The following is a 23966-nucleotide window of genomic DNA, read 5'->3' on the forward strand; positions in this document are numbered from 1 at the left end:
TCAAACCAATATTAATAATAATTATGTCGGACCGACCGCTCTCTTCACTTTCCGATTTGGTCGTGGTCGGATGGTTGGCACCAACCGAATCGGAGCGCCTGTATATTCTATAAATCTAATACACCTTGTAACACTAGAAATGTTACAGGTGCATTGCCGGCCTTTTATGGACTAATAAGCTCTTGCACAATGGTTGCACGATAAAAAAGGAATACAACAAAGACACGACAAACAATACATGATACAATCAGTGAGCGCAATTTGGACATTCATAAATTAATAAGCAATAACTTATTCAATAAATATGACCCTACCAATAAGTTAATTGGATTTACTAGCCTAGCCCACGGCTTCGTCCGCGTTATAAAAGAAACTCATGCATTGTTCCCGTTCCCGTGGGATTTTCTGTGTCCTTTCTCAAGTCTCAAACTATATTTGTATCTACGTAAATTGAAAAGTAGTTGAGGCGTGAAGAAGATCAGACATTTACTTTGTTTGTTACTTTCGAATTTGTTAAGAAAACTCACGCATTCACCCGTTACGGATTTTTGGAGTTAGGATTGCCCCATATATAATGCCATAATTAAATTGTAAAAGCAGTCATCATGCTATTAAACCTTAACATGAAGTCTAGTTATATGCCCTGTTACTCTTTGAATTTTTAAATAAATTCATTACCTTTCCATGTAACTATATTTTCTTATATTTTCATTTATGATTCCAATATAGTTGTGGTTAGTTAACCCACTTTAAAATCATTAAATAGGTATTTGCGACAAAATTTCTTAATAAAGTACAGTTAATGTGTTAATAAAGAGTCTCAGCAAAAACATTTATCTGATACGTATGTCATGTTTGGTAAAATAATATATTAATTATTATCACAGATTTTAAATTATTGAAAATAAATTTAATTCTTACAGGCCAAACAGGTTGGTATAAATAAAATAACGCAATATGCAACATCGATTTATTAATAACTTTTTAAAGATAGGTCTTATATATTAACTGTTATTTGCTTTTATGTGAAGTTACACGTAGCATAAAGTAAAAATTTTAAAATGTATAAAAATATATATTTTATAAAACTTACAACTACTTATTTTATTTCAATTACGCGACAGTAAACTTCTAATTCATTTTTTTTTTGTTTTCATATAAAAACATAATGTTGGCCTCTTTTATTTGATATCAATATTGTATACGGTAAAAAAATATAAACAATTTAAACACAAACAAACATTTTAAAATTTCACATCTAATAAATTATATTTGTTAAGTATAAATTAATAGCTAAACATTTAATTTAATTTAATAATATTATCTACTAAATCTATTTCTTGGTTAATACAAACCCGTCTACGATTCCAATAAAAATACGACAATAATATTATACTTGCATATTTTTAAAAATGGTAACAATACCTTACCTAAAGTATATATAAGTAACATGTGTTGCTCACATAATAAATGCAATGTTTCATTTTTTTTGTCAAATCGTACAAAACGTCATTCTCTTCCCAAAAAAATAATCATTTCATGCTAAAAATAATTTAATTTAAAACGAATACGCACTAATTCATTTAGTTAATGTCATATTTTAAATAGCTTGTATAATTTATAAAAATCAGTGTGAAATAATATCGAAAAGAAATATTGAACAGTAAGAATAAAAATTGTGCCTGGCTCTTACTAGAGGTATATCTATATAATATTACATGTATTATCAAATTGCCTAACATTATAACAAATAATTTCGAATACAATATTTAATATCACTACAAGAAGACTCGTCGGGAAAAGTTTGTATAAATAATATTCACACATCAGTTCCTTGAATATAACTAGCCTTAGGACAATGCAATAAAAACATAATTAGAATACATTCGCTTTGCTGTTTTTGAATAAAAAATGCAATTTAATTTATAATTTAAGCATAAATGTTAACTAAACAGACGATACATAAAATTTTCAATCTTATTTTCTCGAATAAATAAATAAATTTGGATGTTAAAACGAAATCTATTTCTTTACGAATTAATCAAATTAGGTCACTTATCTGCTACCCTTTTCGGTTGGGATTTTCCCTTGCTGTAGAAGATATCCAAAAACAAACCTGAAAAAAATAAGCAAAACTTTAAAATGAGATACCTTTTGAAACAAATAGAATAAATAGACAATTGAGTACAAATTAAATAATCACTAAATTAATCATTCTCAAAGATAATCAAATTAATTATTGAATTATATGTGAATAAAAAATCAATAGAAATAAAAAGAATCCTGATACAATTTAATAAAACTAAAATATTTATATCATCATACTAACCAGAAAAGACGAAAATTGCGCCAATCCACTGTCTGAAAATTAGCACATTGCCAAAAATGATGACAGACGCTAAGACTGTAAAGAACTTCCTTGTTGTAGTCACTACAGAGCAGGGCAATGGACCGAACTCAGACACCTGGAAAAGACGAAATTACTTCATGTTTACAATGTACATATTTTCCATTTGTCTTTTTTACAATTATTGTATTGCCAAATCACCATTTTACAAGTTTTAAATCAAGATATAAGTAATATACCTGTATACAATGTAAATACATCTCATTAATTGTAATGTAAACACAATACATTTCAATTTGATTTTACAATACCCAACACCAGTATCTAATGGCAAGCATCGTGAATTTGAAATTTTGATGTATCCTGACCATACTTTCATGAAAAATCCCCCACATGAAAATCAGTTTGGGAGTTACGATATCACAAACAAATTCACAGACAGACACGTTAAGCTTATAAATATTTTTGCATATGGGTTAAAAAAAATCACTAAATTCCAAAAAGACTATGTGAATTGCATTGCGTTTATCCATGTACCAATTTATACTAATATTCCAAAAATGAGTTTAATAATGAAGAAATATTTTTAATAATAAATACAATTACAGTACTTAATACTTTTGGCATAAATATTTGCCATCCTAAACTAATACTTATTAATTAGTACATTATAATAATCGCTAGTGAATAGAGATTGAGCCCACAAAACATTAAGTTTATAGACTTGTCACAAGTCAGTTAGTAACACAACAGCTGGTAAATATAAAATATTGTCTGCTATAATATTAAATACAGAACTATCAATATAATAAGATGATAAGATTGGGTCTGGCTGTCACAATATAAATGTTCATACAAGTTGATAACTTGTCTGTACACTGCCACAGTAAGATTTCTCTAGCGAATTCTCTCCAAAAAGTAATTTGGTTTGTTAAAACTGGATTTAGATTAAAATTATTATCAGTTCTTTCGATTTTGATGGATTATTATCTAAACTTTGTACTAATTAGTGTTGTGTTATCTGTATAGATATGGATAGTTGTAATCATGGCACAAATAATTAATAACAATTTAGAGTTAACAGACCTTCAGCTGCGAGCATTCTAAATATATTTACTTTATGATAAACTGCAGTTTTCCTCTTGGATATAAAAATTGTGTCATGACAACTTCCTGTCAAAGAATATGACACAGAGATATCTCTCTCATCAAACAAACGGATATAGAGCTATGGAATAGAGTAGATAGCTCTATTCAGAGCTATGCAATTAGTCTATTAAGTTAAAAATCCATACCATAAAGAATATGAACAGTTGTCCGAGCGCGCCCATCAAAGCAAATGCTGCCAAATACATCAACACCTCGGGGTACTGGTTCACGAATGCAACAAACTTGAAGCATTCTCCCGTTAATAGCACCCCAATGGACAGAATAATGGAGGACCTAGAATATATACTATTTAAGTGATCATAAATCAATGTAATATAATATACACCACATAGTTTATCTGTTTAATTTTCATTATTATATGAAAATAAAAGACATATTAAAATAAGAAACTTAAAATCGGTTCATTTAAAATAACAGGCAATGTTCCCTTAGTTAATCAAAATGTATGTAACATAATTTCGATTACACTTTATCGCCAGATCAACTAATTTACCAAAATTGTATAATCATTATTGATTAAAATTGTATGTGTATTGATATACTTACCACCAATTTGTATTCAACATCATAGCGTAAGCAGTTGGAGAAGATTCTGTCTTGATACGCTCCTGAAATGCATGTTATTATCATATTATGTAAAGTATCTGAAACTTGGCCGATATGTGTATATTCTAATCATCACTAACAATGTATATTTTGTTGATTTATACCCATAGTCCAGATAGGAAAAAGGACTTTAATAAATAATATAAACATTTCTGACCTCTTTGATATGAAGATAGATAATGCACATATTATTATATAATAAGATTTTTAATAATTGTCTCCGATTATCATTTAACTAAATGAAACGTAACATGATTTAACTTACAATGTTATTATTTTATCACATATCATCAATCATATCATGATTTACGCATCCCTATGAAGAAGACATTAATAATATGCTCATCATCACTACATAGTATAAAACAAAGTCGCTTTCTCGGTCCCTATGTCCCTATGTGCCATTGTACGCTTAAATCTTTGAAACTACGCAACAGATTTTGATGCGATTTTTTAATAGATAGAGTGATTCAAGAAGAAGATTTATATCTATAATAACATCCATTAAATAGTGGAGAAATACTGTTATTTTTGAGGTTTCTAATGTGATGTCGTAAAAAGTTACATTTTTTCCGCTTACATTGCAAACGCAGGCTGAACCCTACGAGTTTTATCAAAATAATGTACTAAGTATTATGCACATTGAAAAGGTCTACAGAAAAGTCCGCGATGGTATATTTCTATCTCTTATGGATAACCCACAATAACTTTTTTTTTTGTCATTTACTTTTTACGACAAATAATGGCTAATTTTCGAAGCGATTTTAAGTTTTAACCAATACAGCATTAATCCTTAACCAATTCAATACCTTGAATACATTGTTCATTTAATATAGATCTATATGGCCCTTTACACCGTATGATTTAAGTGAATATTTTCGAAGATATTAGATTTAAAAATTGCGGGACGTAGCGTTTGCGGCGGTACCTGCCGGCCGCCCGGCTTTATTTTTTTAGACCCTATTTTATATACAACGTTCCCAGTTTTTCTGTAGTGTATTTAGTATCAGCATTGCACCCGTGCGAAGCCGGGGCGGGTCGCTAGTATAGTATAAAATATTTACCTGAACAGCACCAGTCAAGCCATCCATGGTCAAAGATAGGAACAGCAACAGTTCGCCGATACCGAGACCCTGTGATTCCTCGGTGACCTTCTTGGCTTGATCTTTGAACATGAACAGCACCACACCCATCACAATGAGTAGGACGAAGAAGTATTTTCTTAGGGGATATACTTTCTTACCAAGAAGCACGCCAAGTATCATGACGGGGATTGGCTTTGCTGCTTTCCCAACCACCTGGAAAGTGTAGAGTTTGAAATTTGTAGTCACATTGTTAGGTTCATGTTTGCCTATTAAATTACTTTAATTTGGGTTAGGTTTTTATGTAATATTTTATTAATACATATACTAGAACAATATTATATAAACAATGGACATGCTTGACCTCCTTTGTAGAGTGGTTAACGCATGATCCCTACTTATCACTTAAGAAAATTAGAAATATTAAAGAATAATTCTAATTAGTGAAACAGATGTATGCATAATGCATCTGCCCCTTATTCCACTAAGGGACACAGGACTTCACTTTATAGCAATTTTTACATATGTCACAGGTAAAAATGCGGGAACAGCTAGGAACAATTGTTATTTACCTGGGTTGGGTAATTGATCCACTGCAAGGCCATGTTAGAACTGACCATGCCTAATAAGTATGTAACAGCTGAGGAAAAGTAATAAATTTTCCTTGTTGTATCCTTTTCATGTTGCCAGGATAGCTGGAAAGATACAGTAAAAGTATTTATGAAATGAGTAAAATAAATAGATTGAGAAATTGGTTTGAAATTTGAATGAGATATAAAATATTAAATAAAACAATAAAAAACTACAATCTATATATATATAGAAAACTCAAAGGTGACTGATATAGTGATCTATCAACGCACAGCCCAAACCACTGGAAGTATCAGGCTGAAATTTGGCATGCAGGTAGATGTTAGGACGTAGGCATCCGCTAAGGATTAAGCTAAAGGATCTCCCGAAATTCTTGCGGGAATGGGAAAAAACGTGGATGCACGTACAAAGTCGTGGGTGGAAGCTATAGACCGGGAGATACTGACACAAAATTTCGAGTCATTTGTAACAGGATGGCGGTTCTACAGGGGTCTTAGTACGCAATGACAAAAAGAAAAACGATGGCGTGAACGCTGGTACCGGCGGCTTAGTCGCGTGGGCGTTAGTCGAACTCGTCGGAAAATAGCGAAAGTCAAACGATTTGTAACAGTATGGCACTTATTTTTCCTGTAAGTTTGAGGATCAACAAATATAAATACAAAATTTCAAAGATCTATGTGTTGGAAATCTTCACTTATATAAATTAATAATAAATTAAGTTTTCAAGTATGACAGCACTTTTTCCCCCTACTAGAAGTATGGCAAATATAATAATGGTCACATTTTATCAAATACTCTCCAAAAATCCAAATGCAATACTGGTACAAAAAGTTTGGCGAAATAAAAATTTTTTGCAGATTTTCGGCGGTATGGCGACCATTTGGAATCGTCCGAAAAGTATGGCATGGCGATTTTCGTAAATGGCTGCACGACGATAGTTACCTGTGCAAAAGTTAGCCTGGTACAAATGGTTGAATGATTGTTTTATTTAAATCAACACATTCGCATCGGTATGGCGGGCTGTAAGTCACACCGGAAAAGTATGGCATGACACTACCGCCTACTACTTTTTTATGGGCTATCGGTAAATTCTAAAATTTTTGTGTTACAAATCGTTTGACTTTCGCTATTTTTCCGACGAGTTCGACAAACGCCCACGCGACTAAGACACCGGTACCAGCGTTCACACCATCATTTTTCTTTTTGTCATTGCGTACTAAGACCCCTGTAGAACCGCCATCCTTGTTACAAATGACTCGAAATTTTGTGTCAGTATCTCCCGGTCTACTAGTCTACTATATTATTGAACATTATTTTTCAAGATGATTAGTTGTAACCTGAGGTTTGACCACTGGGTCAAAAATAGATTCTTACTCCTGATTTTAAGAGCAGCAAGCATTGTATAGGGGGTACCTATTTTATTGTGTAGATCTGATGATGTATTTCAAAGAAAAAAATAAATTATGTACATTAATTTACACTCATTACCATTAATGTAAATTATTATATCATCATGCCTGGTGACAAACCTCAGGTTAAAAGAAAATAATATATATTATATTGTAAAACAATTACATATCTATCTCATTCAAAGGAATTTCTAGTCTTCTTCATTTTTGCCCTTGATAGAGAACTGAATATGCAAAAAAATCAGCAATATATTATAATGCAACATAGTATATAAATTAAAAATATTTTGCTCTTTTACACATAAGTCTATAGTATAATCACAGTAAGGTTATCAACTACATAGTATACAGGCTGATTGTACTAATCTAGTAATCAGTCATAAGATTTGATGACTGTTACTAAATACAGCAAAGTAATTAGAATTTAGTTTAAATATTAATTTGAGACTATATAATATTATTATGCAATTGCTATTAAATCATACATAAAGTTCATTCAGAAAATTCTTGAATGTAGATATAGACACAAAATAGCTGCCAAATTTAGATTAAATTCAAGCCAAGGTTATACTGGATCTGTATATTCTAAGCCCATATAGTAAAAACTATAAAGGTTTAGGACTAAGTCTATAATAAATATAAATCTAGCTACAGTTAATAATTCAAGTATACATAAGCCATGTTATTTAAACAATAGTTATTTTAAGAAACAACTTTTATTTAATACATCAAATTATTCAGTTAAAAGATGGCCTATCATAATATGCATATTTCTATCAGCATGTAGACAAGTTCTCGTCAGAGCAGCGACTACATCTTTTCTAAAATTATTGGTGATGTGTTAAGAAGTATTTGCAGCAGTGAGATATGGAAATGAATCATGGCTGAAGTGTGGAGTAGTGATCCAAACCAATCTATTCCAGAGTCACATCAACTTATGGAGGTTCACACAACCTAAGTATATAGATTTAAACAAAGTTTCCATCAATATTAACAACGATCTTGAACAATATTGCACGCCTCATAAGCGAAGCGTTGAGGTGGGTACTACTGTCACTTCGCGCAAAACATCTGATTTTTCAAACTTAAAATGTCTTTATGTATCATACATTGCACTTGTAAGATAATACATACACACACATATTAAGAAAAAACACTATTTTTAACGTTCATGATATTTTTGATGTCATTTTTGTTATTTAAACTAGTTAAAAAACAGTTTAAAAAAGTTCTGTCTTGGACGTCCGTGTGTCTGTATGTGCGGATCCTTTTTCTTGTTAACATGATAGCCACCGAAATACTTTACTAATCGAGTCTTTTTTTTTCTCTTACGCTTGAGTATGCTCAGGAATACCCAACCAGCAAAGATGTCCTATAACAATAACTTACATCACTAAAAAGCTTTTTAAATGACGTATAACAGTGTCGCGGTGACAAGCTTGTTGTATAATAGCGTTTAATGAGATGATTTTGCTCTATAATCATACACAGCAAATTTGTCCCATAACAAGGTGATGTAAACGTTTATATCACTATTTTATACGGCGTTTATAGAGCAGCTCTTATCCAGATTTTGGTACAGCAATAACAGGACGATATTATCACATAACAGCGCTGGTGGTCTCTTTTTTACAGCAAATTAGTGCAATAAACGATTCTAGGGTAACCTTTATAGTCCCATGCCTATAGAGGCGTAAAAAAATCTGCAATAGGACAATTTAGTGTTGTAATGGTTTTCCTTATTACTATTATAGCACTGTGAATCTTCATGGTTGCTGAAACTCCATAATAGAGCAATTAGGTGATATATCCGAGTTTTATATCACTTCTTTGTAACCTAATTGAATTATATTAGTGTTTTTCTGCCCATTATAACGCAGTGGTTTAATAGCTGAGTGGTCAGAGTTATAGGACTGATTTACTGTATAAAAGAGTTAATAACTCTGTTAAGTAACAAAAACGGCGTATTAATGTAGTAAAATGCGACACTTACGAGAGATATACGGCCTATAAGAGAGTTTCTTTCACTTTAAAACAACAAAAACCTGCCATATTGTCAGCACCGTCTCGTAAATAATTGAAGGGTTCTATTTAATAATCATGGATTGAATGAATTTAAAAAAATCGCAGCTTCAGTAACGATTGACACCAGACAAATTCAAGGTGAGGCTTCGAATACGGACAATGATTCTGTACAATCTGTTACATCCTATGAACAAAACCAAGTTAACAGCCATCATGTGGTTTGTGATAATTCAGAAGCAGACCATTCAGACACTAGTGTTTTGCTTGACACTCCGGGATCGGAATCTAAAAATCGGAATTTACACTAGAAAATACAAAATAAAACATGTTATGGGTTTTCTATTTACATCAGGGAACCCTACTAATTTAATCCAGTATATGGCATGACAGTTGTCAAAACTACGTTCGTTTGCGGACGTATAATAGCCACGGAGTTGCTATTTGGCATCCTATACAGCAATTTGGTGAAAAATTAGTTTTTTAATTACTTAAAACTCAATAATTCGAGGGGGGCATGAAAAAAACAGCGTAATTATGCATATAATCTATCAGTAAAATTTCATTCACAAGTCAGTTTATGTATCTAACATAATTAACAGTGTAACAAAAATTAATACTCGACACCACGATGATGGTTCCTATAGTCATTTACTCGTATTATCAATTGGTACACGATTTACCATTTTGTATTATAATTATAGCGTCGCAGTGACTTGTACATCGCAACTTCGTGCTACAAAAGATTTGCGGTTACTCTTAAAACACAACTTCGCCCTGTAGCAGCATCGCGGTTCCTTTTATATCACTACTTCGCTCTATAACAGCATCGCGATTCTATAAGTGTACTCTTCTATAGGTCCAATTGGCATCTGAGTTGCTGCTACAGCAACACAATACCACCAAATGGCTTTATAAATGCGCCACTTTGGGGTTTATACAACGTTCTTATCACCCTTATAGAACTACCAGTTAGCACCTCTGAAACGTTCTTATCCCTTCTATAGAGCAACGATTTGTTGGTTGGGTAGAACCCTTTCATTTTTCAGGGTCTGATTCGATGTGGTTTAATTGTTATTAAATAAACAAAAATAATAATTAATAAATATTTATTAAAAAAAAATTATGAGGCGTGCACTTTTGGATTTTCCAAATTATTTATCAACTGCTGCTATTAACATTTACCATGAGTAGGCTTTAAGTTTTATTATTGTTTATGTTTAAAATATTTAACTTTAGGAAGGCACTGTGTGTATTACTGAATCATATTGAATGTATATATGATATATTTTTCATGAATTACTAGACATAGTTCAAGTAGTCTTAGTGAAATATATTGATACTACATGTATGTATTACGGAGAGATAAATGAGTAGGTTTTGATAAATACAATAAAGAGTAAATAAAGGTACAATAAAGAGTAAATAAATAAATAAATAGAGCATCTACTCAACTGACTTATGAAACAGGAATGTCTAGTCTTTAAAGAAAAAGGTTACAATAATGAACATATGGAACCCTCTCAAGACTACCATATATCACACTATTCTTGTTAAAAACAAAATAATGCTCTTAGTATCTTGTGCCCACTTGACAAGAAGTCAGTTTACTCCACAAAACAAAAATGTCCCTATATCACATACCTAGTTATCATTGTTAGATTGTATGACTGTGGATTCTATAGGGAATCATCCACACAAGAACAAGAAACAACCAAGGAGGCAAACTCCATTAGCAATTACGATTTATTTATGATGGATTATATATAAGATGTTTAAAATAACATGGTATATTTAAGTTCACATAACATTATTTCGTTTTGTTACAAAAGTAGAAATACTTGGTTGGTAGGGCTTGGGCTCAAACTGTTTACAACGACATGTTTATGTCAGCAATCAGAAATTAACTAATCGATAAATATGTTATACTTACCATTAATATCTGGGCAAAAATGTAGTTAACAATACATTGTACTAACACCAGGGACAGGGTGCATGTAAACTTATCGTTATTACCGTAATTACCCCTGGTTATCTTCTCCTGTAGCATCCCATAAATGAAGTAACAAAAAAATATTCCACTCGCGTATGTAATAAAGCGAATTTCACTCCTACTTTTATTCATTTTTGATATTGAAATTGTTGAAAAGTTAAACACTATAATAAAATTTGCTTGCGGTGCAAATACGTCGGCCACTCTGGAAACTATACCTTCATAAAAGGTATGATACAATTATATCAACTTTACAAAATTTTTGGACACGTATCATTATATTTTTTATTCAAAAATTGAAAGTAATCCGATTTGAGGTATCCGAAAATATCAAATGTTATTTGTACACGTACACGGTACGTACTACGTACATACGTCAATAGTCTATCATAGACAACATCTAAAACTGACATTTATACAGAGTGGACCACAGACAACATAAACAAAAAGTTATAACTTAAAAGCTGCTATTATTTCATAGATCATTAAATAATGGATAACACTCACAGGCGCTTCCCCTATTGCCGAGGTATAAGATTATTCGAATCGAAAAATCTTATGCTTTTATAAAAACTACTTGCGTAACAAACACTCTGCGTATTCGTAAAACATCGAAAGGACGTCTGCGAGTGCTCCGCTAAAAATGCTGTTTAGTACCTACTGTCAAGTCTTGCAGAAGCAATTGAAACATGTCGAATATTAAAAAAGATGGAATAACCTTTCATTTGTGTATGTTTTTTATTTTTTTAACGTACTAACTAATTAAATGCAATTTATAATAATCGTCGATGAATCGTTTAGCGATATGATCAAAACAAATAATCGAGTCATGTTTACTCGATCATTGATGCGGCCCACAGACATATTATATTAAGTAGACAACGCAAGTACCGCGATCTGTATGAAAACCAAGCGTGTCATATTTTTAGTACTGACTTTTTAGTATTTTTATTAGACCTTGACGCGTTATGACGTCACGAGCGCTTTTTAGGTCTTGTAATTGTCTGGAAAATGATTATAAGTTGCATCCTACCACTATAAATTACTTTAGAAAAAATATTGTTAATGTTGGTTACTAATTAATTGCATTTACATTAATTAGTACATAATAATATTATTGTTTATTAATATCATTAGGTACTTATATAGTTGAGGGGTCTAGAGTTAGAGTATAATATATTACAGTAGTATAGAGCGCGTGTATTGCACAAATTGCATAGTGCGCATCGTAGGCAGATGAGCTATAGATACTATATAGATGTGTGTGTGTGTGACAAATAGGGATGGGTAGGTATCAGTTGCGTGCCGAGCTATCGATAAGTTATGTAAATAAATATGTATCTTAAGTAAATTTTATGTTCATTATGTTATTATAGGAGAAATGTATGATTAAAGTATAAATATGTAATTTTAAAGTTGTTTGCCAAGTGAATATAGTGTATTTATTCCATTTGAATATTTCTTGTATTAATATTTAATTGTAAGTACATACTTTAAAAAAATATGTTTAATTGGAATATCAGAAAAACCAGAGAAAAACGTATGGACTTCTTAAATATTAAAATTAATAAAATAAAAGATGGGGTTATGTGCTATTTTTTTATAATAAATCTAAAAATAATAATAATGTTTTCGAAATGAGAAATAATTAAAAATTTAAAATAAAAATAAAAATGTTGTGTGGTTTTATGAAACCACGGTAAAAGTGAAATTGTTCGAACGGTTCCGAATACTGCTTTGTGTAGCGCACGTCGCGTGACGGTCAGCTGCCGAGTAGGTATACCTACTCGGCAGCCGCGATACACCGACATGCGCTACACAGACCAAAAAGTTTGAGACGATGTAATAAAAGTTTCACTTTAATAAATAATATTAATATTTTTTAAGCTACTGCATAGCTTCTATTGCGAGCCTTGAGCGCGGGGACCGAATCCAGAAATTTGTAACGAGAAAACTCACGCTCCCCACTCCGACGGGCGCGGAGGTGTGGCTTGAAGGCATAGCATGCTATGCCTTCAAGCTATACCTCCGCGCCCGTCCAGCTTTACCGCGGCAGTCCCCGAGTGTCACACGTCTTTTTTCTATTAAATTTTATCCATCCTACCAAAATCTTCAAAATCAATTTAGCGGTCCATATGTAACGATACATGATTTTGCCAATACGATACCGATACCGATATTTGTAATCAAATAACGGCGATACTGATATCGATGGCTTGGTAGAAAAATAAATAGTGAATTACTTATGCATAAAAGTTACCAACATTTAACAGAGACTCAACTGTAAATCGTATTCTTTTAAATAACAATGCCAAATCAAAAAACAAGAAAACCATTTATTTTAGTATTATTATTTTGCAAAGTCAGTAAAACTTTAAGTTATACACATACAATCAGTTCCTAATAAAAGTTTACTATTGGCAGAGTTTTTTCAAAGAACAAAGTGCGCACGCGCGGGCCGCCTCCCGCATCGTTCATTGAGTGCGGTTTTTTGAATTGTTTGATATCGGTATCAGTTGATTTATAATCGGCGATACCGATATATCGGTATTGTTACATCTCTAGTAACAATACATACTTTACATTCACACCATGATGATACATGCGAATGTATCATGGTGTAATGTATCATGGTGTTCATAATATTAGAAAGTGTATCATACAAAACAGACCACAAAATTATCTATAATACATTTTGAAAAGAGTTTTAATTTTAAAGTAAAATAAATAATATGTTAAAATATAGTTCTTCGAGTAAACTATCGAGTACAGCGTCAAGTCACATCACTACGATGACGTGGCGGCAATGAGGCGCGCGAAGGGTGCGCGCGCGAGCCTGCGCGTGTCCCCCTCCCACTTCCCCTTCACCCACGCGATACTATATTTATTTTCATAAAAATAAGTACCTACAACAATCGATTTACCGATGAAATGTAATACTGGATTTCAATTTTGTGTTTTTCCTAGTATCGTTCTTGCAAGATCAAACTGCACATTTCACCATCTTTATTCGTAAATATGAAAAAAAAATCTCCAGAGTCTAAGCGCACTTCGATAGCACTCAACCACGACTGCACGCGCTCGTGGCCGCGGCGCGGCGGGAATGTCGTGTTGTTCCCACCTGTGCCTACTGTTCCCACTTCGTTGTTCGCACTCTATATGTAGTATAGTATATAATACTTTAAGGGATTCGCACATCTCGCACTTGTTACCAATTTAGATTAAAACCAAATACATTTATAGTGCAAAATAATAAATAGTTCTGATAGAAAACATTTTAATTTAATAATCTCATATTAATTTTCACTAGCTTTTCGTTATAAACATCTATACACAAGCAATGAAGCGCTATTTGCGGCGCCATAGTCATTTTTATAAAAACAGAAAAACATCCGTCTCTCGCTCGCGCTCGTTCGAATTAAATGAGAAGCACTGCGTACGAGACTTCTTTTGTGGCGCGCCTATCAACAGCTATCTTTTGTTTTTAATATTTGTTGTTAAATAGCTTATATGTTTCAACTAGCGGTCCGCCCAGGCTTCGCCCGTGGTACATGTTAACTTTCTGTCCATATGAACCATCCTCATAATTCAACATAAATTTTAAATATACTTAATATTATTTACCAGCCGAATTAAAAACCTGCTCCTTTTTTTGAAGTCGGTTAATAAAATACGTAAATACGATCTTAGTAAGGAACGACCAATAAAATGAGTAAATTTAGAGTGTAATAAATAAATTTTCTGTACATAAATGTTATCATTATATTCTGACCTAAAAGTTTAAGTTTTTTAATTTTATTAATGATAATTTATTTTTAATATAAACTAAAACTTAACTAAACTAAAATTTATAATAGCATTTTCGTGAAATGAAACGTGTTCGTCATCTGGTAACTTTTACAAGGTAAATAAAACGATACCTATTAGAAACTCTATATGTTTGAGATAAAGTATAATTTTCAAAAACATTATTGTCGTGGAAACTAGGGAGTTGTGACTTGTGGCCTTCAAAGTCAAAGTTATCGAAAATCGGACATATTATATTATATGTATGTGAGGTTTAAGGTTATATTTTTGTTTTTTTCAAGTAAATAGGAGTTTTGACATAAAGTCATTTACTTGGAAGATTTGCAGTCTTCGTTGTTTGTGTTTAATAAGTGATCCCGCGCATCTAAAGTTGGACGAACTATGGATAACTTGTGAGTGAAATTTGTTGAGTTTCGAAATATAGAGGTAAGTACATAAACTTGATCATTACTTAATAACTAGATCATTTATAATTACTTCACTCGAGTTTTTAAATAAAAAAACAACTTAATAAAAGTTAACAAATTTAACAGAAAAACAAAATATAAGTATTAAAATAAATTTCCTATTGGAAAAATAGATAGTCAAAGAGTTATTTAGTTACCGCAAACTTTATATTATATGTGGTTATGACTCACACCATACCTACTGAGGCTACTGGTCAGTGTGAACTGTGAGATGCATAATATAAAATAGTACAATCATTACATCATTAAATTAACAATAAATAAATAACATACAATAATTAGGTAATAGGTTCGTAGTATTTCTACTAATAATACCTAACTATTCGATGTTCAAGTACTATAATAAAATGTATAAATAATAAAATATGTTAAATCAATTAAGGGACTGATATTTTTTATTTATTTACCTACATACCTAGTCTAATTAAATTTTAATGGCATCTACCTACTTATACATTTTAGTATTACTGTATTAGGTACCTATTATGATTAATTTTGTTGATATAAATGTTACGGTTAAAACACGTAAATATTGTACCTAGGTAGGTATTATGTCTTATAATCGGATATTCCGCGCTTTTCCTTAGAGTGAATACTTTGATAAACTAATATAAAAAATTTCAAAGACCACTGATCCCTAAAACGACGGACGGTTCTCAATTCGCAGTGTACCTATTTCTTCCTATTTTTAAAATAATATTGTGCTATTCATCTAGCCCGCGTCATACAGGTAAGAAGTCCTTATCTTTCGTAGGTGCAAAAAATACTGGTAGGTAGCGATATGCAAAACAATGCTTTTAAATGAAGTTTAGTTAGAATTTATCATCATGTTGTTGGTAAGAATGATAACGTAAATCGATAAATCACTGCTCTTGCAGAAATATCAAGCTTAGCGTGCGTAAAATGCCATACCTAGGTAGGTAATTACAATTGTAATTAATTCCTTTTTCATTGGTAGGTAGGTATCAAACAAGAAACAATGATTTAACAACCTCTGCAAATAGAAGATATATTTATCGTACCTACGTGAACCTACTAAAGTCCGGTCGCGGAGCAGAAGGAATTTCGTACAATGACCTCTTTACCTACTGACAGTGGTCACAAACATTTTTGAATGAAGTGCAGTTTACATGAAATATTTGGAGGAGAAAATGTTTTTTACTAACTTATTAAATAAATGTCCTTTATTCATTTACAATACTTATTAGTTAGTTACATTTTGACTTTTTCAATAACCACGATATATTATATAAAAAAAGTGAGTGAAACTCCTTTATGACCTTATTTTTCAAAAAAATAATTTACTATATACAATATTACAGAAATACGTTAGCACAGACATACATTAAGATCTTAATGTATGTCTGTGTACGTTAGTCTAACACGGGATTTCGACTTAGGCGGATTTTGATTGGACATAAAGAGTTTGAGGTTATTCTTATAAATTTTGAATTCACAAAATCATAATTGAACACCTGACACCAATCAAGCAAACACAAACCTTACGCTCTCAGGTTAAAGGTTTACAATCCCTAAGGACGACGGTCATTGCACCTGTGCGAGCAAGACACATTATTTTTACGTTGGAGTGACAGTGACAGGCAATAACAGGTCAATGTACGAAATTCTTCCTGCTCCGCGACCGGACTTTACCAGATCTACTCCCTATAAATATAGTTATTTACGAGAAGAAATATTGAGATTATGATTTAGTTTTACAACAAAAGTTTTTATGACGAAATGCTAGAATTGAAATGCTTTGTTTCAAAATGACATTTAATAGGTGCGGTTTCATTCGTCATTTTAATTCTGGTTTGTGAGTGATGTGACTCACGAACTAAGAAGTTAAGAACTAGGGAATTCATATAATAATAATTCCCAATTCTCGGGTCTCAATTTTTTAAATCTATTTTTCTGAATGTTTCCAATGTCTTTTTTATAAACAACACCATTTAAATCAAATATTGGTTGTAAAAACATGGCATGAATAAAGTACAAACATGACATGGCATATTGTTTTGATAAAAAATGTTATGGATAAGAGTGTTTTATAAACACATAGGTATATTTCGACGAAATTATACATCACGATTTATCTACATATAAACATGTAGGTACCTTCTATACGAATAGTACCTATTTGTGAAATTGGGGTGTTGTAGGGTATTTCAGGGGCACAATGTCGGAACAATTATGTCTGTCTGGTATGCTTATTTTAGATATTTTTTTTTGTCACGGCGCCCTACCCACCCAACCTAGCGATTCGAGCGCTCAATAAAGGTACTCGCGAATATAACCAGATCGATTCACGACGCCCCTCTTAACTTTCTACGGCTCACCAGGGCGCCGCGGCGCACAGTTTGGGAGCCCCTGGTCTAGACTCTAGACTGTAAGCATTAAAGGATCCTATTAGATAATATTATATTTGTATTAATCATCTGCTACTACATACTTACATTCTTATCGTATTTTATACATTTACATTTACACAACCGAGTTTAATATGTGCCAATCACAATAGTTAGTTGCATTTGGTTGTTACAGGTAAACACATTATTTAACAACTTCTCATCATGTCCGAAAGTAGCCGAAAGAAATCCAGCAGTTTTCGAAAAATATTTCCATTTTTTTCTCACAAGTCCAAAGATAAACCGAAGGATGTTCAAACTATTTCGAAATTGGCTAATAACAGTCAATCTACTAACCAATATTACAATCCTCAAACCATGATGTCAAGTCCGAACGAAAAGCGAAACATTTCAGCTCAAGATGATCAAAGCGATAGAATTTATGAAAATCTCTCCATTACGACGAATTCAAGGAATAATGACCAACGCGAAATAGGGTCGAAAGATTCCTCTAGCAGCACACTTGTGTCCGAGAGTGTTATATTAAGAAAACACATTCACGAACCAGGTTTACCTGCTGCTCAAGAAACTAACATGAAAATATATGTGGCACGACCACAAGTACCGCCTAAACCTCAAAGTGAAACATTTGGTATGTATCCGGGGTCCAACAATACACAGAGAGAAATACCACAGTACCCTGACGTTTATTATCATTCTGTAGAACGACTTATTGAAAGAATATCACCAGTAGATGAAATTGAAATTTATAAAGCAGCACAAACAAATCCAGCATCAGTAGGAGCTGAAATCAAACGAGTAAGCACAAAATTTTTAATATCACCTAAAAAAGAAGCCGAAGTACGTACAATACAGCCAATAAGAGCACGCAGCTTATCACTTGATAAGCATAAGCCTAGTGAAAATCCTTATACGAAAACGAATTATACTGTAAATGTATATGATAACAAGAAAAAGCCATACCATTATTCTGCACCCACATCGCCTATTGCAGTGAATCACAGACTTCCCAATATGCCATTGACTGTATCGCCTTATGAACACGTAAGAAAAATAATTATTGAAGGAGAAGAAGGAAGAATTTCAGTTAGTAGATCTAGTACTCGAACAAAATCAACACCTCCAACGTCGCCTTTTAGAGATGTTTTAAAGTCGCCTACTCCAGGTACACTTGACAAAGGCAAAACGCGACAAAAAGTTGAAGCGTTTTATTGGAAAAAGATTAAAGAAATGAAAGAAAAAGAAGATGAATACATTATGAGACAAACTATGAACACTACTATGCCGACGTGTAACGCATCCAATTCCATATCTAATTGCAGTTCGCCAAATTCATTCGTATTGGATCCCAGAATAAATTCCTACCCATCAAGTACTAAAGAAGCTAGAACTTTACGTAATCCGACTAATAACTATTCAGCATCCCCTTTTACAAGAGGTGCTCCTGAACGGCGAACAGATTCATTTATAAGCAATAATACTTACTATCCAGAATCTGATATCATCTATAGACATCCCCAAAAAGTAACATCTCCTATAAGCTTTGGTCAACATACACCTACGTATCAGAAAGGTTCTTTAAATCGGGAGAACCGAGGGTTTGGTAATCAATATTCAAAACGGGTGAGTTTTGATAATCGATCGAAACATGACGATAGTGCGTCCGTTGCTTCCAATAATTCAAAATTGTACAGTGAAAGGAGGTCTAACTCTGAACTGTCTGACTTTAAACCTTTGCCAAGTGATGTGATAATAAAGAACGGTGCGGGACCACCTCAGCCCCCTATTCGGACAACAAGTGTTAGTAGTGGTAGTGCTTCATTATATCATAAACTGGTCAACAACAGATTTGGACGTGCATCTGGTGGTCAGTCTCTTTATTCAGAATCGGAAAGTGGATCGGAGGCTGGAGAAATTCAACGAATATTGCTTAACGACGAACGAAAAGGTAATTATTTTCATATAATTTATTTTGTATATTCTATGAATGTTACGCGGAAATTATATATACAATTATTTAGGTATTTATATTTATTTTTTGTCGTTTAATCATGCTGTATTTAACATTTTTCAATATTAAAGTTAATACACAAATTTTGTTTTGTATCAAGGATAAATTTATAAATTGAGAAAATCCAAGGAAAATACCTATATTAAATCACATCGTAAAGATGAGGGAAGGTGCCTTCAAACACGATAAGCATTATATCAATTTATCAATGAAATGCACTGAAAAATATTTGATAAAGTCAATACAAGTAGACCATTTTAGTGACATTATCAAAAGTGCACTATGTATTATTGTAATCTTTTCGTGTTATGCTGTAACCTTGACCAACTTGTTCAAACATTTTATAAATAGCTGAAATATTTTCACCACAAAATATAATATCATCGCACTAAATAAACTCTACCGACTAATCTCTTGTGAGGTAAGTGGCTTTTATTGAATAATAATTTTATATTGAATTATTTTGCACTGGAATACTTTTTGGACTAGTTTATTTTTCATGTAAACGATTACATTTTGGCATAAGGATTTGATATTTTAATTGATTTTCTAATCTACCTAACTAATTATGTCAAACGATATTCGTATATTTAAGCTTAGCACAATAAAAATACAATCAAAATCAAAAAATCAAATTCAAATTTCAAATTTATTTATTTGTTTCACAATTTTTTACAACTCATATAAATTGTAGTAAATCCCTGGTTAACCCACTAGGAAAAACCTGTGCGGGGTCAACCAGTGACCTCCGTCGGCTTAGCATATTTTTAACAATATGATTTTAACAGTACATATTTAGAAACAGAAATTTTTATGTACAATCTTCAAAATTAGTTAGCCTTAACTTTAAAAATAAAGTTAAGGCTTTAATGTCAATATCCAATAACTTTAAATTTGACGCTAATAATAAAAGTTCTTAATTTATAAATCTACTCAAATTTAACAATATGATTTCTATAATGAAAGCTCAAATTATTCTCAAGGTTCAAAATAATTAAATGAAAAGTATTTCATATCAATCAAGATCAAGGATAATTTTTTATTTCATTCTATTATTAATTGAAAGAAAACTATTACCTATATAATGATACGCGACATATTGTACCTACGATATCTAATTTAATAAGTTTAATTTAGGTTTTATATTCAGGTTATATTCTATTACATTCAATCCAACATTAAATCTTCTGAAAATTTATGAATAACTAGCTGTGCTCCACGGTTTTACCCGCAGTACTTCGCTCTTGTTGGTCTTAGCGTGATAAAATATAGCCTATAAACTTCCTAGATAAATGGGCCATCTAACACCGAAAAAATTTTTCAAATCGGACCAGTAGTTCCCGAGATTAGCGCGTTGAAACAAACAAACAAACAAACTCTTCAGCTTTATAATATTAGTATAGATTAAAATGGTTTATTTGGCGTTTGCAACAATATCTTTTTTTTTGTCACATTGTAAAGAGTATAGCTCTCATAGCTTTAGTTCCGTATGAAATATTATTAGAATAATTTGGAAAATCCAAAAGTGCACGCCTCATAATTTTTTTTTAATAAATATTTATTAATTATTATTTTTGTTTATTTAATAACAATTAAACCACAACGAATCAGACCCTGAAAAATGAAAGGGTTCTATTCCTGAGCATACTCAAGCGTAAGAGAAAAAAAAAAGACTCGATTAGTAAAGTATTTCGGTCGCTATCGTGTTAACAAGAAAAAGGATCCGCACATACAGACACACGGACGTCCAAGACAGAACTTTTTTAAACTGTTTTTTAACTAGTTTAAATAACAAAAATGACATCAAAAATATCATGAACGTTAAAAATAGTGTTTTTTCTTAATATGTGTGTGTATGTATTATCTTACAAGTGCAATGTATGATGCATAAAGACATTTTAAGTTTGAAAAATCAGATGTTTTGCGCGAAGTGACAGTAGTACCCACCTCAACGCTTCGCTTATGAGGCGTGCAATAGAAACAGAGGAAAAATGCGGCGATTATTACGCTATGTTTTTGTTTTATGTAAAGCCTTGCTTTTGTTTTTGGCATCGCGAGCGTATTCATTTTATTAAAACGCGTTGTAGGTCGACGTCGACGAGCTATTTCGAAAATACAATGAGAAAAATTATGATATTTCTTAATCCGAAGCATTTTAGCGAGTCATGTATACATATTTTTTTTTTATATTGTTTTCACCAGAATATTTCTACAAATCAATTGATATAACTTAGAACGTTTTCAAAGGAGCGAGAAAAGTAGTGCCTATCTATCTTAAAGAAACATTAAAACAAAAATATAATTTACAATCAGTAACAAAAAAAAAGCATTTCATCGATCTAGTTTTCAGAATCCTGATGTTTATAAATACCTATTTGGGTTGCGCAGCCGTGACGTCAGCGCTACGTCATTGATTACGTGGCCTCGTAACCTTGTAACTCAGCTGTGTCTGACGTCACGGATTGATAGCGTAGACATAATATTCGATTTGTGTACCAACAACACAATGCTATTATCGTTTACTAGCTATCGTTTTCCTTGTTTGGGTTATTACTGCTACGAAGTGCTACGAATGTTTTTTCCCGTTAATTGGATGAGACTGAGGCTCTTTTTGTTAAAAATAAGATATATTTATCTAAAAAACTATTTTTAAAGGTCTTTTTCTTTGGATGAGATTATAAACATGACAATATTAAGTATTTTGGATGTCGTTTTTACGTAAAATTAGTTATTTATTAATTTGTAATTTCCTTTAATATAAGTATTAGTCATAATAATAAATAAGTATTATTCCACTCTAAACGAAATTACTTTGGAAGAAAATTATGTCTACATAAATAATAAATAAGTTATTATATGAAATATATAATTTTCTTCGAATATACGACCTCTAACGAAATTGGAAACTTATCGTGAAAGGTTTCAATCGAATCCAGAAAGTTTTATGGCGTAAAATATATTATGTAGGTATATTCGCAGCCTAGATGGAGAAGTGAGGCGAGTTAATTACACCTTAAAGTTTATTCGTTCAACACCCCTACCGACCGCTATCTTGGATTCAAGTAATTAGATTTAGCTCTTGTTTTATTTACTTACTCCTATATCGAACTGAAAACTTAGTTTATTGAATATTATTATTTTAATGAATATTAATATATTCGTCTACGACCTACGTTATTTGTACTTACTTCATTCATTCGTTCGTATTCAAAGAAAGAAAGTAAGAATATTAATATTTTTTTTTATGATAGAGCAAACAAACTGGCAGGGGAATTTCGAATAATTTTGAAAAACACGCGTTAGTCCATCATAACATCACTAATAGCCTAACTATAAAAATAAATTATTAATCAAATAGGTACTATAAATTATTATCAAACAATACTTAAAATGGAAAGGTTTCCATTACACATGTTTTCTAGAACACTATTAAAATTCAACGCAGACGGATTACACATGAGACCGGCGACGAGTGAGGGTGGAAAACCGCCCGCCCTCGCTCCCGCGTTCACGGTCACCCCTACCCCGCGCTCACGGTCGCCCCCACCCCAGACCGCGCCCCGCCCTGCCCCAGACAGCGCGCGTCGGTTCACTTCGTACATGTCCCGTATTATACCGATAGGCGACTCAGTGGCGCCCTTACAGTGCTCGCGTCCTAGTGCTACACTCAAGGCATTATTTATCTATGCAAAACATACATCCATAACATCATAAAAGTAGAGATACTTACACTGGCTGCTGGAATACATTATTGAGTCCACGAGTGTCTGTAAGGAAGCTTATATCTAATTAAATGATACATTTTATAAAAACAGTTGTGATTATTTTGTGCAACTTTTTTAACTATCATTTAATATTACTATTTTCTTACGTCTTGTAATTAAATAAAAAAAAATATATAAATATGAATTCAATGTATTATTTCCTTATTTCATGCAACTAAAATAATTAAATAAATTAAATTTGTATGATAAACTTAGTATTCATATTGGTATCTGTAAAAAATATTTAGAAATATATTATTGTAGAAAAAATATACAATACCTATTATTTTTTTAAAGGACAATTTTTTTTGATCAATGTTTTGCTTGA

At 32.0% G+C, this 23966-nt stretch overlaps 2 protein-coding genes across 7 annotated transcripts in view; one reads left to right on the top strand and one right to left on the bottom strand.

Annotated features, from left to right (window-relative positions):
• Positions 1-972: 972 nt before the first annotated feature.
• Positions 973-11588, bottom strand: meigo (Solute carrier family 35 member B1 homolog meigo). The gene is made up of 7 exons (XM_090103446.1): positions 11161-11588; positions 5778-5900; positions 5188-5421; positions 4064-4125; positions 3643-3790; positions 2330-2465; positions 973-2116 (listed from the first exon to the last, which is right to left on the bottom strand). The coding sequence occupies exons 1-7, from the start codon at positions 11350-11352 to the stop codon at positions 2052-2054; spliced, it is 960 nt and encodes a 319-aa protein (XP_089959572.1). The 5' UTR covers positions 11353-11588; the 3' UTR covers positions 973-2051.
• Positions 11589-15267: 3679 nt separating this feature from the next.
• LOC149911145 (coiled-coil domain-containing protein AGAP005037) overlaps positions 15268-23966 on the top strand; it is a 153702-nt gene continuing 145003 nt past the window's right edge. For all 6 annotated transcript variants that reach the window (XR_016456848.1, XM_090103376.1, XM_090103395.1 and 3 more), the window contains exons 1-2: positions 15268-15453; positions 18039-19811. Coding sequence is in view for 5 of the 6 variants with exons in the window: in XM_090103376.1 (XP_089959502.1) it covers positions 18068-19811 (1744 nt within the window). In the remaining variant the exon portion in view is untranslated. The remainder of the gene's footprint in view (positions 15454-18038; positions 19812-23966) is intronic.

The sequence above is a fragment of the Colias eurytheme genome, chromosome 1 (genome assembly GCF_061535395.1).
Source record: "Colias eurytheme isolate Ceu_HAF_F1 chromosome 1, ilColEury1 Martin Lab GWU primary, whole genome shotgun sequence".
In the NCBI taxonomy this organism is placed as follows: Eukaryota; Metazoa; Arthropoda; class Insecta; order Lepidoptera; family Pieridae; genus Colias; species Colias eurytheme.

Coding starts and splice junctions, on each gene's coding strand:
- meigo (XM_090103446.1), bottom strand. CDS start 11,352: ATGAATAAAAGTAGGAGTGAAATTCGCTTTATTACATACGCGAGTGGA. Junction 3,791..4,063: donor ATGTTGAATACAAATTGGTG/GTAAGTATATCA, acceptor TATATATTCTAG/GTCCTCCATTATTCTGTCCA. Junction 2,466..3,642: donor AACTGTTCATATTCTTTATG/GTATGGATTTTT, acceptor CGTCTTTTCCAG/GTGTCTGAGTTCGGTCCATT.